The sequence below is a fragment of the Megascapheus bottae genome, chromosome 10 (genome assembly GCF_031878675.1).
Source record: "Megascapheus bottae isolate mThoBot1 chromosome 10, mThoBot2.hap1, whole genome shotgun sequence".
Lineage (NCBI taxonomy): Eukaryota > Metazoa > Chordata > Mammalia > Rodentia > Geomyidae > Megascapheus > Megascapheus bottae.
Window position 1 is genome coordinate 49,936,500 of NC_143518.1, and position 18,914 is coordinate 49,955,413.

An 18,914-nucleotide genomic window follows, 5' to 3' on the forward strand; every position below is an offset into this window, starting at 1 on the left:
TTTTAAGTGTAGTTTAAATGTCTGTCCAAACATGGTAACTCCTTAAAACCTCTCCATTTCAATTTATCTAATTATTTTAGTTGTCTTAACTACTGCAAAAGTAGGTTGGGGACAAAGGAAAATGAATCAGGTTAAGAAGAACAAGTAATAAAACTGAGCCAGTAAATATTTTATCTATAAGAAAACAACTGATTTTAATTTTCTTTAAATGCTCAAACATTTGAAAGGTTTTAGTATGCTAATTTTTTAATTAAAAGATATTTCAGCAGTGAAAGCTCTTTCATATGCACTACTGATTCTTCATCAAACGTTAACTTTCCAACTTAACACCAGTTTAGCCGGTGGCAGCCTGAAGGTTTACCATCTGCTGCTACCCAAAGTCACTGTGGCCACCTTCAGAACATATGCATCAAAGCCCCAAGATAAGAGACTGAAGAAATACTGCCTAAGTCAGCATAAGGGGGATGATGAACCCAGAGGCAGGCAGTAGGCAAACTACCAGAAAATGCACAGCAGCGTCAGTAACCATCAGTCATCCCACAGAAAAAGCACCCAAGGTCACTGGAGACGCTGACAGCTCAACAGAAAGGCAAGAGAAATACTTAAGTCATTGTGTGATTACTTTTCTTTAAAAAAAAAAAAACACTAAAAATCACCTGCAATCTTATGCAAAATAAACATGTGCTGAGTAAAATGAAATATAAAAATTTAAGGGGCCTAAGTAGTCTCTGAACGGCATATGTTGTTTATTCAGTCATAAAAACAAAGTATTTTATTTGGAAATGCTTGAATTTCTGGATAAAACCACATCTATATTCCAAATGTTAGGAAAGGAGAAGATACTTGGAGGTAAGTTTAACAAAATGTACAAAATGACAGTTAAAAGCATGATGCCTGGCTACTCAGAAATGTCACATAGCCTGTCACAATGGTACATGCCTATAATCTCAGCACTTAGAAGACTGAAACTTCAAGACCAGCCTGGGCCCAAAATTAAAAAGGATATGATCACATTCACCACACTATTTCATATAAAAAAGCAATATGCTACAGTGGCTTACAAAAACAAAGACCTCAAAAACTTAGCTTTATTCAATTGGAATACTAAATGCCTGAAATATATTCATCTTAAAAAGACTTTCAGCAGTATGAAATTTCCTTGTGCTTCATCAACTTTGCTTTCTACTTTTCCAAAAAGTGTTTGAAATATGGACGAAAACTGGTATATAAAATGTTTGCAGAAAATTATACAGAAAGCATCTTAAATCCTGATTTAAAATGGCAACAGATAACATTTAGTTCGGGTTCAGTCAAATCTTAATCCAGATGTTTTTTGAAAGCTTTCAGTTTCATAGATGATTTATTATAATTTAAAATGAAGGCATTGGGCTGGGAGCATAGCCTAGTGGTAGAGTGCTCACCTCGCATTCACGAAGCCCTGAGTTCAATTCCTCAGTACCACATACACCGAGAAAGCTGGAAGTGGCGCTGTGGCTCAGGTGGCAAAATACTAGCCTTGAGCAAAGTGTCCAAGGACAGTGCTCAGACCCTGAGCCCTAGGACTGGGGGAAAAAAAAAAAAAAAAAGCAAAAATAAAGAAATAAAATGAAGGCATTATTAAAACATTTATGCACTCCACTCCCAAACTCAAAAAAAAAAAAAATCCTGTCATAATAGCCAGGTGAGGTGGTTCTCGCCTATAATCCTAGCTATTCAGGAGGTTGCAATCTGAGGATCATGGTTCAAAGCCATCCCAGGCACTAAAGGCCAAGAGACGCTTACAAATTGGAAGTGGCACTGTGGCTTAGGGGGTAGGGTAGTAGCCTTGAGCAGAAGAGCTCAGAGACAATGCCCATGTACAGAGGTAGGGTGGTAGTTTTGAGCTGAAGAGCTAAGGCCCCAGAATTCAAGGCCCAGAATTCAAGCCCCAGGACGACCAAAAAAAAAAAAAAAAACACCTGTCATATTAAGGCTCATGTCCTCTCCCCTATTTAAACTTAAATAATCCAACCATAACCTTTGAGTAGTATTATATATACTTTCTATAATGTAACATAATACTGTATTGTGTATGTGAACGTCCCAGACGAAATCAATTACACTTGTGAATACTCAGTAACCTGAATAATCATCATGTTGGGTACTGGAGGTTCATGCCTGTAATCCCAGCTACTCAGTAGGCTGAGATCTAAGGATCATGATTTCAAAACTAGCCCAGAGTCAAAATCCATGAGATTCTTATCTCTAACAAACTCCTCAGAAAAAGCCAGAAGTGGCACTGTGGCTCAGGTGGTAAAGTGCTAGCCTTGAGCACAAAAAATAAGGCTCAGGGACAAGGCCCAAGCCCCAAGTTCAAGTACCCGGCCTGGCAAAAATAAAGCAAACATTATCTGAATAACTTATCTCTCAAGAAATGTTAACAATCTACTATAAATCATGATATTTCAATATTGTGTATCTGGATACTTCTAAAACAGGTGTGAAAATAAAATTTACTCCAACGTCAAAGCTAATCATGCCTACATTGTTTCATTCCTCCAGAGAGAAGTGAAATATGATTGGCAAAGTTTGTCTCTGACAAACTAATGTTAGAATCAGAGAAGATAGCCAGCAGTTTGGCTTAGTGGTAGAGTGCTTGCCTAGCATGCACGAAGACTCGGGTTCGATTCCTCAGTACCGCATACATAGAAAAAAGCTGGAAATGGTGCTGAGGCTCAAGTGGTAGAGCTCTAGCCTTGAGAAAGTCCAAGGACAGTGCTCAGGCCCTGAGCTCAAGCCCAGGACTAGCAAAAAAAAAAAAAAAAAGGAATCAGAGAAGATAAAAGTGTTAAATGTTTCTGCACCAGATAGCAGCAAACTGAGTCTATAGCTTATATAGAAATGCCAAAGATCGGGCCGGGAGTTTGGCTTAGTGGTAGAGTGCTTGCCTAGCATGCACAAAGACCCGGGTTCGATTCCTAGGTACCACATACATAGAAAAAAGCCAGAAATGGTGCTGAGGCTCAAGTGGTAGAGCTCTAGCCTTGAGAAAAATCCAACGACAGTGCTCAGGCCCTGAGCTCAAGCCCAGTACTGGGAAAAAAAAAAAGAAAAAGAAATGCCAAAGATCTTGAAGAGTCAACACATTATTGAAGAAGAAAAAAGTTGAAAGTCCAACACTACACAACTCCAAGACTTACTACAAAGCTACAACAAGCAACATGATGTGGTACTGCTAAAGAACAAGCAAGCAGTAGTAGAATAGTTGTTAGCTGCTATGAGATTGTAGCTTCATTCCTACCACCACATGCACACACAAACATATACACAAAGACAAACAGATAAACAACAGACTGATGAAACAGAATACACACCCCAGGGACTGTTATGATTTGACACTGAAATGACTTACATGTTACATGACACTAAAGACTTACATGTTACAAGTGTGGCTGCTTGGAGCCGAGAGTTTGGTAGAGTCCTTGAAGACCTGTGTTGTATTCCTCGGTAACACATGCATTAAAAAAAGCCAGAAGGGTATTCCAGCTCAAGTGGTGAAGCTCAAGCCTTGAGAATACCTAAGTACAGTGCTCAGGCCCTGAGCCCAAACCCAGGACTGGAAAAAAAAGAAAGTGTGGCTGCCAACTAATAGTGCTTTTGGGAGAGTGAGCAGATGAGGACTCTGACTTCATAAATGGTTAAGTCCATTCACAATTTGGTTCATAATTTGATAGCATTATTAGGGAAGTGATGACAAGTAGAGATACATCTTATTCCTAGCTCCTGCTGCCATATCACTGCTTCCTGGCTGCTATGAGTATAGGCAACTCTGCCCCACCATGCCCTCATTATGCTGATGCTCTGCCTCACCACAGACCACAGCATGGGGGCCAAATAATCATGGGCTTAAACCACAAGCCAAAATAAAACCTGCCTCCTGTAAGCTTTCAGGTATCTTATCACAGTTACACAAAGTAGCACAGAGACACACATAAATTTATCCAACTGTTCTTTGATAAAGAAGCAAAAGATATACAGAAATGGCCAACAAATGCAGTCGGAACAACAATAATTACATGTAAAAAGGTAGAGCTAAACAAAAAACCTAAACCCCTAACAAAAGTTAATCACAGTGATTCATAGACATGCAGGGGGAAAAAAAAAACTCTCAAGTCCCACAAAATGACGTGGAAAGAGACCTAGATGACTGTGAGTATAACAATGACTCCTGGAATGCAACATCAAAGCCACAACCTGCATGAGAAGACCTGTCAAAGACAATATCAAGAAAACATGAAAAGAAGCCATACTCTTGAAGAATAGATCTATAAAATACACATCTGATCAAACACTGCTATCCAAAATATACAAAGAACTCTTAAAACGCAACAATAAGAAAACAGCTGCATGCTGGTAATTCATGCCTATAATACTAAGTTACTTGGGAGGCTGTGATCTGAGAATCACAACTTGAAGTCAGCTCAGGCAGAAAAGTCTGAGACTCATCTCCAATTAACCAGAAAAAAAAAAAAAACCAGCAGTACAGCTGTAGCTGTACTCAATACTGGTTGAGCACCAGTATTGAGTGAAAAGGCTAAGGGAATCTAGGTTACAAATTCAAACCCCAGTACTGCCCTCCCCCTAAAGAAACAAGAGAATAAATAACCTGATGTTGAAATGGGCACACTGGGCATAGTGGTACATGCATGTAATATCAGTTGTTTAGGAGGCAGATATTACGAGGATTAGAGTTCAAGGCCCAACCAGGAGAAAAAACAATGAGACTCATTACAACAAAGTAGCTGACATGGTAGTATACACCTGTACCTAACTATTTGAGAATCACAGGTAGGAAGACTATTATTTGAGGCCAACCCTAAGCAAAAATGTAAGAGGCTATCTGAAAAAGATACCAAAGAATATACTACTAACTGTTGCATCAATGCAAGTGGTAGAAATGGTTAATCCATTACCCTGATTTGATTATTAAATACTGTATACAAGCACTGAAATATCATACTACATTGTATCCAATAAATACATATAATTGTTACATATTGATTATAATTCTAACTGAATTTTTTAAATGTGCTAAAGAGTAAACAGATGCCTACCAAAGAACATATAGCAAATATAATAAGATGTTCAATATTGTATGTTATCAGAGAAAAAGATAAATTAAAAATAGTAAGATTTAACTATACATTCATTAGAATGACCAAAATCTACAACATGGACAATATGAGATTCTGACTAAGATATAGACAGAGCAATAGCTACTCTCCTTCAGTGCTAGTGGGAATATAAAATGGTACAAAAGGGAAGACAGTTGTGCCGTTTTTTACAGTGCTAAACATATTCTCACATGAGCTAAACAGTTCTCTTCCACTGTGTACAGCTGCTATAATGTACTGAGCCTCCACCACCCCAAAATAACAGGTTCACGAGATCATGGACTGAACCTTCAGAAAACATGAACCAAAACAAGCCTGGCCCCCTTTTGATTTGATTATCTCAAGTATTCTGTCAGAGACAAGAGAAAGCTGGCAGGTGCTAAGTGAGCTTTCACTTGCTTAGATAAAACTCCTATGAAGTATCCTGAAGGCAAAAGTCTCAGGTCTTTGATGATAATGAGTTTAATTAAAGTGGGTTCATCTAATGTAGTAAATGCATCCCTCTGGTGGGGGTTTTTGATACTGGTGCATGGTGGGTGGGGGAGTGAGAATGGAGGAAATCTCTGTATTTTTCCTCTTAATTTTGCTGTAAACCTGAAACTATTCTAAATAATGTCTTAAAAAAATGCTTTTTAGGGCCAGGAGTTTGGCCTAGTGGTAGAGTGCTTGCCTAGCATGCACTAAGACCCATTTTGGATTCCTCGATTACCACATACATAAAAAGGCGGAAGTGGTGCTGTGGCTCAAGTGGTAGAGCTCTAGCCTTGAGAAAGCCCAAGGGCAGTACTCAGGCCCCGAGTTCAAGGCAGGACTAGCAAAAAAAAAATTAAAATAAAAAAATGTAGCCAGGAGGGTATCAATGTGTGAGAAGTAATGCACCTATTATCTAGTGAATGCAACTGTAACCCTTCTATACATTACTTAGACAATATAAATAAATAAATAAATAAATAAATAAATAAATAAATAAATAAATGAGTGAATGAAAAAACATGTAGCCAGGCACCAGTGGCTTTTGCCTGTAATCCCAGCTACTCAGGAGGCTGAGATCTGAGGATCACGGTTCAATGTCAGCCCAGGCATTAAAATCCAGGAGACTCTTTATCTCCAATTAACTACCAGAAAGCTGGAAATGGCACTATGGTTCAAGTGGTAGAGGCTAGCCTTGAGCTGAAAAGATCAGGGACAGCAGCCCAGGCTCAGAATTCATGCCCTGTGACCGACAAAAAAAAAACGAACCAAAATTTTAAAAATGCTTTTTAACCAGATATGGCCTAAGACCAGCCTTGAGTGAGAAAGACTCTCAAAATCTAACAGATAGATTAAAATAGATGGATAGATAGACAGATAGACAGACACACACACACACACACACACACACACACACACACACACACAGATACACAGACTGATAGATGCTAATCTGTTTTTCATCTACAAGTCTCTAGGCCAAGCCCCTGTACAATGGGACAAATAATTAAATCTACTCCTGACCTATAGCAATATAAAATACAGATAATTTGCCAGTAAATAACACAGGGAACAATTATCTCAACTACAAACATGAATGTAAAATCTCTTACATTCCTATGAGCCAAATGACAATGAAGGTGATGCATCCCTCAGTGATGTTTCTTACTTGGATTTTGATGAATGATTTAGTAAACAATATACCTATCACATATAATTTTTCAAACCCTAAGCCTATGTATCTATTACTTTATAAAGCCTGCTTCCAAAGGACATGGCAAGCCTTTGTAAGGAGACTAGATATAAACACAGAGAAAGGCAGAATATAAAAGACAAAGAAATTGGGTTTAAAACAGAATTACTAAAGAGCTAGGAAAAACAACCACTTAGGAAGCTCTTCTCAGATCCAAATGCTTGAAAAGCTAGATCTCTGTACCTTTGTCATCATCATTTTGTTGGTTTTCCGTTTTTTGTGAAGAATTGGCCCAAGGCCATAAAGACATTATGCTAACGAGAGGTTAAAACTCTAAAGTTACAGGCTCAAGTTCAGCTCAGCCATTCAAAATTGCATAGTAAATCTATTTATTCTATTTCTCTGGTTTGAATTCTGAAGTAATTTGACATGATGACCTGACACTGTTAAATTCAGATGAAAATTAATTCAAAAGAAACTATATTCTATTATACCTAGCTTTGGGTTCTTATTTGCATTTGCTAGCAAAAAAACTAATACTCTAAGCTGATGTGAACTGATTTACTCTCCATTCATAGCCTGGTTTGATATTTTCATTCTTATAATAGATGTGCTCTTAATATGCTTTAAACAGCATACAGTGACTGAAAACTAAAGAAGTCTCTAACAGCAGCAAATATATCCACATAGTACTCTTTATTACACAGCACTTATGGTAGTCAGTTAACCTGCTCAAGTGACAGAGTTCATGCTGAACAAATATGAAGCTCTGAGTTCAAAGTACAACACCATCCGGAAAGAAAAAGGGGGAAAAAAAGCTCATTTATAATAATAGTGAACACAAGACATTTTAATGTCAATCAATACATCACCAACTTGGCAATGTCCAAGACAGACTGGACCCAATTCCAAAGAAACACATGATTTTATCAGGCAGAACACTTAATGTGGAGCTCTTCCATTCTTTTATAAATTATATTTTTATAACCTTTAAGTAGTTGTACAAAGGAGTTACCATTCAAACACTAAGTCTGTGAATAAAATGCATCTTGAATGATGTCCTCCCTTTTCATCATTCTTCCCCAGCCTGATGATTCTTACAACTGAATGCATACCAGTTTATTTATATCCCAACAGCCCTAATCTTCAATTCCTTGTTACATAACTATGTCAATAAAGGATTTTATAATCCCAATTCAGGAGCAGAAAGTAATTTACTTCTGTTTGAAAACTAAACCAATACAAAACTATGGAATTATTGTCCCTCTAAGTAAAGACAATATTATTGTATAAAGGCATTATGTAGCAGTCTCTTAGTATACCAGTGGGTGTCACTCTGTAGATAATAATTTTGAGATTATTATAAAACTCCATTCATTTATCAAATACTTAGAGAATAGTCACTTTGTTCCAAGTTTTATTTTAAATATTAAAAATGAATTCAGAAATAAGCACAATATAATTTTCATGGAACTTACAGCTTAGATATCGATGAATCAGTTTGCTTTATTTCCTTTCTACTTTAAACTTTATAAAAACCCTTTTCTGTAAGTACTTCCATACAGAATTACATTTTCCTATGTTAATAGCCAATACTCAACATAATTAATAATGAACAATATAATAATGAAACAGAATCAGAGAAACATGTATGAAAGTTAAAGTATTCTATATATTTTCTGGGCTTTTTTATTTCTTTTTATTTTATTGTACGGAAAATGTAAAGAGGGGTTACAGTTACATTTGTCAGGTAGTAGGTGCATTACTTCTTGCACACTGATACCCCTTCTCATGTTTTTGTCCCCATTTCCATCCCCCTTCCGGGCTTTTTTTTCTTGTTTTGTTCTCAATCTGGGCCTAGGTTCTGTCCTTGAGCTCTTTTCTCAAGGCTAGAACTTTGAACCACAGAGCCATTTCTGGTTTTCTGATGGTTAATTGGAGATAAGAGTCTTGGACTTTCCTACCTGGGTTGGCTTTGAACCCCAATCCTCAGATTTCAGTCTCTTGAGTAGCTAGGATTATAGGCATAACCCACCAGCATCTGGCATGGGTTTTTAAAGTTTTTTTTAATACTTCTCTTCTAAACTCCACGTTTCTAAAACCTAAATGTAAGGTATTCCTCAGTACAGTAGAAACCATCTTAAATAACAAATTATATTTTTTAATTTATCTACTTATATTTTTACAAATGGATATGTTAAAGACTATTTTCAAAGTTTATTAATTCCAAAATACATAGCTCCTTATCTCTACTTAGAAAATGGCATCTGCTAAGTGCTAAACATTCTTCCCTGTTTAACAAAGTAGTAATAAATTATGTGTTAGCATAGAATTTAGGAATTCATTGTCAAAATCCCATATTTTGCAAACATGTGAGATTCAAGGTGACTTGAAGCTTACAGAAAAAAGAAAAAAAGACACTAAACATCAGAAAGACTTAGCCAGGCCTGCTGGCACACAATTGTAATCCCAGTATTTGAAAAGCTGAGGCAGGAGACCTCTGAGTTCAAGGCCAACCTCTATCACATAGTTAGACCCTGTCTGAAACAAAACAAAAAAAGAAAGAATGCAAACAGAATGTTCTCCACACTGAAGCAGCTAGAGAAAACATGCTTGAGGAAATATTTCAGGCTCTCACACAAACGAGTCTTACCACTTAGTAGATTAAGGTTAAACATTGTTTTGATAAATTTATTTGAAAAAAATAAATAGTACTTGGGGGCCAGGAACATAGCTTAGTGGTAGAAGTAGAATGCACAAAGCCCTGGGTTTGATTTCTCAGTACCATGTACTCAGAAAAAGCCAGCAGTGGCGCTGTGGCTCAAGTGGCAGAGCGCTAGCCTTGAGCAAAAGTGTCCAAGGACAGTGCTCAGTCCCTGAGTTAAGGTCCCAGGACTGGCAAAAAAAAAAAAAAAAGTTGGGTCGGGCATGGTGGCTCACGCCTGTAAATCCCAGATACTCAGGAGGCTGAGATCGGAGGATCATGGTTCAAAGCCAGCCTGGGAACTTAATTCCATGAGACTCATCTCCAATTAACCACTAGAAAACTGGAAGTGGCACTGTGGCTCAAGGAGTAGGGCGGTAGCCTTGAGCTGAAGAGCTCAGGGACAAGGCACAAGCCCAGGAGTAGAGTGGTAGTCTTCAACTGAAGAGCTCAGGGACCGCACTCAGGCCTAGAGTTCAAGCCCCATGACAAACAAAAAAAAACAAACAAACAAGCAAGCAAGCAAGAAGGAGTGGGGGGGAAGGGCAAGAGGGGAGAGAAGGAAGAAAAATTAGTGCTCATAAGAACAAAACACTACCAGTTTCAGGGAATATTGACTTAATGTCCCCTTTGAATATTTCATACTATGACATTATCTAAATTGTTTGAGATGCATTGCATATTGTCCAGTTGTAACATGGAAGTACTCAATGAACATTAAATTACAAATGAGTACTAAAGTACTTCAGAAAGGGATGTCTGGTGGTGACAAAGACCTAAATCAACTCATACATTAATATTATTATATAAGACTTTCTTTGATGATCAACTATACTGAAAATTCAGCTTTATAGCCTGTAGTTTTAAAATTATACTTGTAAACTATCTGATAGTTAATTATAAAATATTAACTTTTGTTAATCTGAGTTATCACCAAACTTCCATGTACTCATTGGCAGACATTTCTGTTCATGTAATTTTATTCCATTCATAAAAATGTGTGTGTGAGTGAGTGTGTGTGTGTGTGTGTGTGTGTGTGTGTGTGTGTGTGTGTGTGTGTGTGTGTAGAGGAGAACCAGTGTAGTAGGAACGCACAGATTTTGGAGTCAACAAGGATCAAGGTTGAAATCATGGCACCCCCATATATTAACTCTCTGGCTTTTGGATAAGTCTGCTCATGTGTTTTAATATCACTTGCCTGACAAAATAAAAATTATAGTAATATGAGGATTAAATAAACTGTTTTTTGTAAAATGTCTAATTTAGGAATGCCACATAGTAGGTGCTCAATAACTGGTAGTTATTAAGGAACATTCCCTTTCTTTTTAACCATTAAAATGCCTACACCTAGGCCAGGAATTTGGCCTAGTGGTAGAGTGCTTGCTTAGCATGCACAAAGACCTGGGTTCAATTCCTCGGTACCACATGCATAGAAAAAAAACGGAAGTGGTGTTGAGGCTCAAATGATAGAGCTCTAGCCTTGAGGAAGTCCAAGGACAGTGCTCAGGCCCTGAGCTCAAGCCCAGGACTGGCAAAAAATAAAATAAAATAAAATACCTATACCTAACCAGGTGATAGTGGCTCATACCTGTAATCCTAATTACTTGGGAAGGTGAGATCTGAGGGTCCAAGTTCTAAGCTAGAATGGGCAAGAAAGTTTGTGAGACTAATTTTGCGCCAAAAAGTTGTGACTCAAGTAATAAGAGTCTTAGTCTTGAGTAAAAACCCAGGGACAGAGCCCAGACCCCCAGTTCAATTCCCATGATGGGCACAAAAAAATAAAACAACAACCCCCCCAAAAAAGAGTAAAATGTTGATCACAAGTTTACATACTTTTCCATATTATAACACTTTCATAAAATAAAACCCCTTACTCAACTGAATGCCAACAGATATGCACCTTCTCCTTGTGCTCAAATATATTTTGCATGACCTTACATGAATTGCTTAGATAAAAGCTTTTTCTTTTCTGCTTTTGTTATTTTAAAGTGCAGATGCATTTGAGTCATTTTCTCCTTTTGTTTCATATCCTTAAGATCCAAAGCTTCAAAGACAGAGTGTCAGCATGTAGTCAATTTATGACTGAACTCTTGAAGAGACACTGAAGAATTACCTTGTCAATCACCCCAAGGACTCTGAAGGCCTTCAGCTCCTCGGCAGGGCTCCTTAGGTTCCAAGGGGGCCTTGAACTTAGTGATCCTGGAGGCTAATGGAAGATATCAAAGATTACACATCAATCAGGGAGGTACTTGAAGGAAGACTGCCTGCTGAAGCAAATGCCAGGCCAAAGGAAACTAAATTTATCATAAATCAGAGAAGGGAAAGATAAAAGGAGAAAGTTTCTATTTGTCTGTAATGTAAAATGAAAAAAATAAATAAATAAAGGAAATCAAAAAGAAAAGGCAAGAAAAAGTTGCAAGTAAATAAAGCATAACATCGAAAACAAAGTTTTAAAAAGAAAAATTAATGAGCTGATAGTTTATAGAGCAATAATTCAATTTAAGACTATAAACAGCTATTGTGAAGCTTTGTAACAAATGCATAACTCCTGCTAACAATGACAACCTTATATTCACCCTTGACAGATTAAAATAATATAGAAGGGAGAAAGTAAAATGAATTAATGCATAGACTTGTAAAAAGAGACACAAGTCATTCTCACAATAGTCCTTTCATGTTACTTCATAAAAATAAATCATATATTTTAAGAGGAAGTGACAACTTCAAGTTCAACAAGAAAAATTAGCAACAATTGTGAAAAATTAAGAATTTCCATAATATAATCAGTAATTATGAGAATGGAAATTAAGTGGTGATTCACAAAAGAAAAAAAATTCTCCAAATATTTTGCTATCTATGATGTGAAAGACAACTTGTTAGCTACAAAACAGACACTCCCCAAAAAACAAAATGACAGAAAAGTTCAGTGAACACAGAAAAATATTTCAGTACACCACACAGTTAAAATAAGAAATACTGAACTCCAATTGTTGATTTTAGTTTTTCCCCTCCTGTCAATTAGAGACATTCTAAAACCATTTCCATTTAACATTTTCAACTAAAGTACTATTGTTAATTCTTCTCTTAAAATGGCAAGGCTGTGAAAAATGATACATTACATACTTAGAGAAGACCTTATTATCAAAAGCCTATTAGAGTAAAGGGGAAACATTTCCTCTGTGAGTAAAAGACAAATATTCAAGATGGGAGAACTCCTAAGACAGGACCACCACCACACTACAGAGCTCCTTGCAGAAAGGATGTGTCCACATTCATCCTGCTAGTCACAGTGCCCAGCATGCTGTTCGTAGGTGGTGAGTTGAAAGGTGTAAAAGAAAGCACCAAGGAAGAAAAAGCAGAAAGGGAAGGAAGATAGAGAGAAAGATTGTTGAGGTAAATTACAACTGAAGTTTTCTAAAAGTAGTCATTCTAATTGTCAATTTTTTGTTTGCTTGTTTTTACATTTAGCAAGCTAAACACTGATTTCAGCACACAGCAAAGAAGCCCCATAATCTTTGAACTACAACTTTCAGATGTAATTATTAAATAATTGTTATGTGCAGGTAGAAGAGGCAGAACTTTAGACACACACTTATAAAAGGGGTTTCATTACTTCTTTCCTCCCTCTCTCCCTCCTTCCCTCCCTTCTCCTCTTTCCAACTCTCTCCTCTTATCTCCCATTGCTCCCTTTCTCCCTTCCTTCCTTTCATCTGGGGTAAAAGATGAGCAGCTTTACTCCACCATTTCCTCTCCACTAGGTCCAAAAACAATGAAGCCAAGTGTCTTTATATTAAAACCTCACTGGGAGACAAAAGAAATCTTTCCTCCCTTTTTCTCACATAATGCAAGGAAAGAAAGGGACAAAGGTTGATTTTAAATGCTACCTGTAAATAAAGTTAGTAAGATGACAGTACTATACACAGGCTTGAAAAGGTATTTGCCCAGTGGGAAACTATTTCAAAGTAATGAAGGGAAGAAAATCAAATCAGTCAGTTTTCACAGGCCTTAATAGCAAGAAGGAAAGTCTACACCATAAGCTCCAGATTTAAATAAGGGCTTGTAAAAGAAATAACCCAGTGAAAATGGTAATGGAAGGAATGGGTAAAAGATGGGAATGGTAAAACAGTAATAGGGAAGGAATGGGTAAAAGATGGGAATGGTAAAACAGTAATAGGGAAAGACCAAAGACAATATGATCATTAACTTCTATCTATTCAAACTTCTATAAATGCTTAAGATCAGAGAAAGGAACAAAGGTAGATCATGAAATAAGATCAATTTAAAAAATCGTGTAATTCTCATACCTAGAAGCATTTAGATTTCCTAGGGCCCTATGGATCTATTCCTTTCTTCAGATGGCAGAAAGAAACATAAATCCACAGAATTTTAAGAACAGAGACAGTTTGGAGATCAAGTCCAACGTTCTTGGGTTTTTCCCATGCACATGCGGAAAACTAAGAAGAAACAAAGCTAAATAATCTAAGATCATAGCTGACTTCTTTGATGAAAAAAAGTAAGGTTCTTTCATTTAGACTAAACCTAGGAAAGACTGATTATATTCATCTGCATTAAAACTGAACATGTGGTTAGAAGAGCAATGAGACAAGATGTTATGATGACTCAACGGGGGCACGTCCACACACTCAAATCCCTAGCCACCACCTACGTCAATTCTATACCACCATGCAACTACTAAGTATCGAGCTCTTTACAAATATTATCTAGGAACTAGACTTAGTATACTAGTAAACACCCAGTTATCTAAAAGGTGAAGCTTATCTTGTTCCTATCTGGAGATTCTGGTTATCAATGGTTGTTTACTTGCTTCTGTTAAGTTGCCCTTTCAATTGTCCAAATATGCGTTCTTGGGCTAGGATGTAGCTCAGTGGCAAAGTGCTTGCCTAGCAAGTACAATGTCCTGGGTTCAATTCCCAGTACCAAAACAGAAAGGACCAAAAAAAAAAAAATTAAGTTTTTTTTTAAAAAGCCAAACAACAAATATCCATTCTTCTTCACTAATTATCCACTTTCACTGGGCAGTATCTCCAATCCTCCAAATGCTGGCTCAGTAGCTCAGTACTTCTCAAGCTTTAATATATAGGCATATCGATGGAGGATGTTATTCAATGGAGATGCTGATGCCACAGCTCTGACGTGAACACCTAACCTTTCCAAGTGAGGCTGATGATGCTGCTTCCCTAACTCCATTTGGAATAGGACTAGTTACTCCTCCTCAAACAGCTTGAGAGAGAGTCATCACTCTTGGAGAAGAGCAAGTAAGTAATGTAGGCTTTAAAAAAAGATACACTACCTTGAGAGAGCTTGTTTGGAGGTTCTAGCAGGGGAGCACAGCTACTCGTATACCCTTGACCGAAGACCGGTCCTCCTCTATCAGGGATGGTCGTCCTCTTCGACTGAGTGCACAGCTTTGGGAGGGACGCACATGGAGCGGTGAGGGAGGAAGGGGAGACCTGCCTAGCCAGCCAGATCAGCTGAATCAACCCTGGCGATCAATGGGGTGACAGATGTCGCAGCCAGATCATCCTCACATCCCTGGCCTAGTGGTAGAGTGCTTGCCTAGCATGCACAAAGACCCGGGTTTAATTATTTAATTCCTCGTTACCACATACATAGAAAAAAGCCGGAAGTGGTGCTGAGGCTCAAGTGGTAGAGCTCTAGCCTTGAGAAAGTGCAAGGACAGTGCTCAGGCCCTGAGCTCAAGCCCAGGACTGGCAAAAAAAAACCACTACCAAAAAAGTTATCAATAACCCAAACTCAAGGGAAAAACAAAAACAACAAAAATTAACCATCTAAACTCTAATATCCAAATATACTAGAGCTCCTGAGTTTGGATTCTTCTGCAGATTTTTGGTTTTGCAAAGGCTGTCCTTGGCAAGTTACAACCCTAATAAGCAATATTCCTAGACTCACCTGGATCACTTTGCACACCTGACACTTAACTGGAGGCCCATCACTGACTTACACTGCCTTACCGCCATTTCTGCTTAGCCCATGTCTCCCTGAGATTGAAACAATCCTACATTTTAAATATTTGTTAAAAAAGAATGGAGAAATACAACGGGGATGGGGGAGGGAAATGGGGACCAAGACATGTGAAAGGGTATCCATGTTTCTGAAGTAATGCACCGCACCTTCTATTTGGTGAATATAATGTAACCCTTACATTTAATTACAATAAAAATATATGGAAAAAATAAAATAAAATAAAAAAGAATGGAGAAATACAGCGACTGAAATGTGTAATAGAAAAGGACATGTAAGGACTAGGAGTTTAAACTACTGGCAGAGTGCTTGACTAGCATGCATGAAGCCCCGGGTTCGATTCCTCAGTACCACATACACAGAAAAGGCTGGAAGTGGTGCTGTGACTCAAGTGGTAGAGCACTAGCCTTGAGAAAAGCCCAAGGACAGTGCTAAGGCCCTGAGTTCAAGCCTCAGGACTGGCAAAAAAGAAAAGGATACTTAAGCTAGACATTTGTGGCTCATGCCTATAATCCTAGCTGCTTGAAAGGCTAAGATTGGAAGGATCACAGTGTGAGGCCAGCCTGAGCAGGAACATTCACAAGAACCTTCCCCAAACCACAGTTAGGCAGTGTGGTGTATACCTGTCATTCTAAGCCTGTAAGAGGCTGAGATTGGGAGGATCTCTGTCATAGGCTAGCCTAAACAGAGAGGTCCATGAGACTCCATGTTCTTGAAGGAAAGCTAGATACAGTGGTGTTGCCTATTATCCCAGAGACATGAGAAAGCCAAAAATAGGCAGACCAAGGTCCAAATGTGTGCAGTGATGGCATGGATCCTGAAGAGAGCATCTCCCTGGCAAGAATGAGAGTCTTGAAATCAAACCTCAATACCAACAAAATAAAAAGAAAAGCATTCTCTGTATTATAGCAATTGTGCTCAAAGTCTACAAAACAGTCTACAGAAAAGACATATTCTCTACACTTTCACTTTCATTCGTGCCTTGTAACTGCATCACAATGTATTGTTACTTTAAAAGCTACAAACTTTTATGTCCGGCATTTAGATAATTTAATGTTTCTTTTTCTAAATTTTACTCATATTTACTTTAAAAGTTCTACAACCAAAAATAGCATATATGTTAGTATAAATCTTTCCCAAGGAAATTCCCCTTTATTATTCTTAAATTATTCAAAGTCACCTACAATTAAAAAAAAGAAAGGAAGGAAGAAAGAAAGCTTGTCTCCAGTTAAGATTTCACTTTTACTTCAAACAAAGATCATTTCCATTTTATCTGAAATCTGCTCTTCAAATTTTCTTGGAGCCTTTAGTAATGAACTAATGAAAAAAAGGAAAGGGCAGAGGATTGTTTTTTTTTCTTCTTTTCCCTCTTTTTACAAAGAATATTAACATGTTTGGGAAGTTTAGAATGTCAATATTTGCCATGAGTCTCTAAAATTCAATAAAAGCAAAAGCTCAACAATCATACAGATAGGCAGGCAGGCAGGCAGACAGAAAGACAGACAGACACACACACACACACACACTCAGAAGAGTCAATTCTTGGGCCAGGAGTTTGGCCTAGTGGTAGAATGCTTGCCTAGCATGCACAAAGACCCGGATTCGATTCCTTGGTATCACATACATAGAAAAAAAAGCTGGAAGTGGTGCTGAGGCTCAAGTGGTAGAGCTAGCCTTGAGAAAGTCCAAAGACAGTACTCAGGCCCTGAGCTCAAGCCCAGGACTTAGAAAAAAAAAACTGCTAAGCTAATTATGAATGAACCTCTTAAGGCATGTAACTTAAACCATTAAGAAGAAGATAAAGTCATACTTGGTGGCATATGTCTGTAATCTAGATACTCAAGGGGCAGAGATTGGGAAGATCATGGCTGCAGGCCAGTCCTGGCAAAAAGTAAGCCTAGAATGGTGATACATACTAGTAATACCAGTTACATGAGAGGTGCAGGTAGGAGGATCACAGTCTGAAGCTGGTCCTGAAGAAACATGTGAGACTCTAAAAGTAAATAAAGCACAAAAGGGCATTCTCAAAAAGGGAAAAGAAGAAAGGAGGAGGGAGAGGAAAGATTAGTCCTAATAGGGAAAGCCTAAGTAGAGTAATACAGAAAATAAAAAATACGAAGTATTTAAGAAAAAAGAGAAATATCACTCCTACTCTCACTTCTAGTCTCCTTGCAGAAGAGCTAAAGAAGAAAAGACAGTGCCAGACACCAGTGGCACATGCCTGTAATCCTAGCTACCCAGGAGGCAGAGATCTATAGAAGTTCAAGGCCAGCCCAAGCAGGAAAGTCCATGAGATTCTTATCTCCAGTTAAGCACCAAAAAGCCAGAAGTGGAGCTGTGGTTCAAGTGGTAGAATTCTAGTCTTGAGCAAAAAGCTCAGGGCAGCACTCAATCCCTAACTTCAACCACTCCCCTCCCCCCAATAAAAGAAAGAAAAGAAAAAGCTACAGATCAGATCCAATACATTCCACCCCTTCTAATATAATTTCATACTATTCTGTTGGCTCTTACCAGTCTCTTTCAGTTAATCAACTATAGAGATATTTGTATCTTCAATTATGCTACAAACTTTGCAACAACAGGGACTTTAATACAGCTTTAATACAGCTCCAAAGTATATATTCTTTGAGGCTACACAGTCTTCATGGTAGACTAATACATAATATAAAATAAGCAGCTTTCTTTTTTTTTTTCTTTTTTGTGGGTCACAGGCTTGAATTCTGGGTTTGGGTGCTGTCATTGAGCTCTCCAGCTCAAGGCTACTACCCCACCCCTTAAGCCACATTCTCACTTCCGGGGTTTTTTGGTTTGTTTTGTTTTTGTTTTTTTAGTGATTAATTAGAAATAAGAGTCTCTCATTCTTTAGTACCTGGGCTGGCTTTGAACCTCGATCCTCAGATCTCAGCCTCCTGAGTAGCTAGGATTATAGGCGTGAGCCCCCACACCTTGCTATAAACAGCTTTCTAATACTAGATTGCTTTAGCTTTATTTTCAGTAGAAGTTAGAACAAGAAGAGGAATTTTGACTGACCTATTTCATGATTCTATCCTATGGGTCAAAACTATACAGTAGGTTTTATACACTTTTTCACTTATGACTCCAAAGAAGGGCCTTCCAGACATTGTAAGAGAGTTGTATAGGTTGGGGAGTAAATGAATAAACAAAATTAGAACATTCAAAGTTAATGTTAGGGAATTCCTAAGATGTGGGATAGTTATATACAGTACAAGGTGAATTTAATATAACAAGTTTCAGTTAATAGGGCTCATGTTATTTAATGCTTTTTTTTTTTTGTCAGTGAAAGTAAGGATAAAAAGAGGGTGCCCTGGGGCCAGGAGTTTGACCTAGTGGTAGAGTGCTTGCCTAGGATTCACCAAGGCCCAGGTTCAAT

At 37.9% G+C, this 18,914-nt stretch overlaps 1 protein-coding gene across 5 annotated transcripts in view; it reads right to left on the reverse strand.

The window, feature by feature from the left end:
• The window catches only part of LOC150058406 (inactive ribosomal protein S6 kinase delta-1), a 152,449-nt gene that overhangs the window by 51,644 nt on the left and 81,891 nt on the right, over positions 1-18,914 (reverse strand). For 4 of the 5 annotated variants that reach the window (XR_016536881.1, XM_090341207.1, XM_090341205.1 and 1 more), the window contains exon 8: positions 11,634-11,726. Coding sequence is in view for 3 of the 5 variants with exons in the window: in XM_090341207.1 (XP_090197333.1) it covers positions 11,634-11,726 (93 nt within the window). In the remaining 2 variants the exon portion in view is untranslated. Of the gene's footprint in view, positions 1-3,416; positions 3,578-11,633; positions 11,727-18,914 lie in introns of those variants that run through there. The other variant, XM_090341208.1, reaches the window with a different exon arrangement.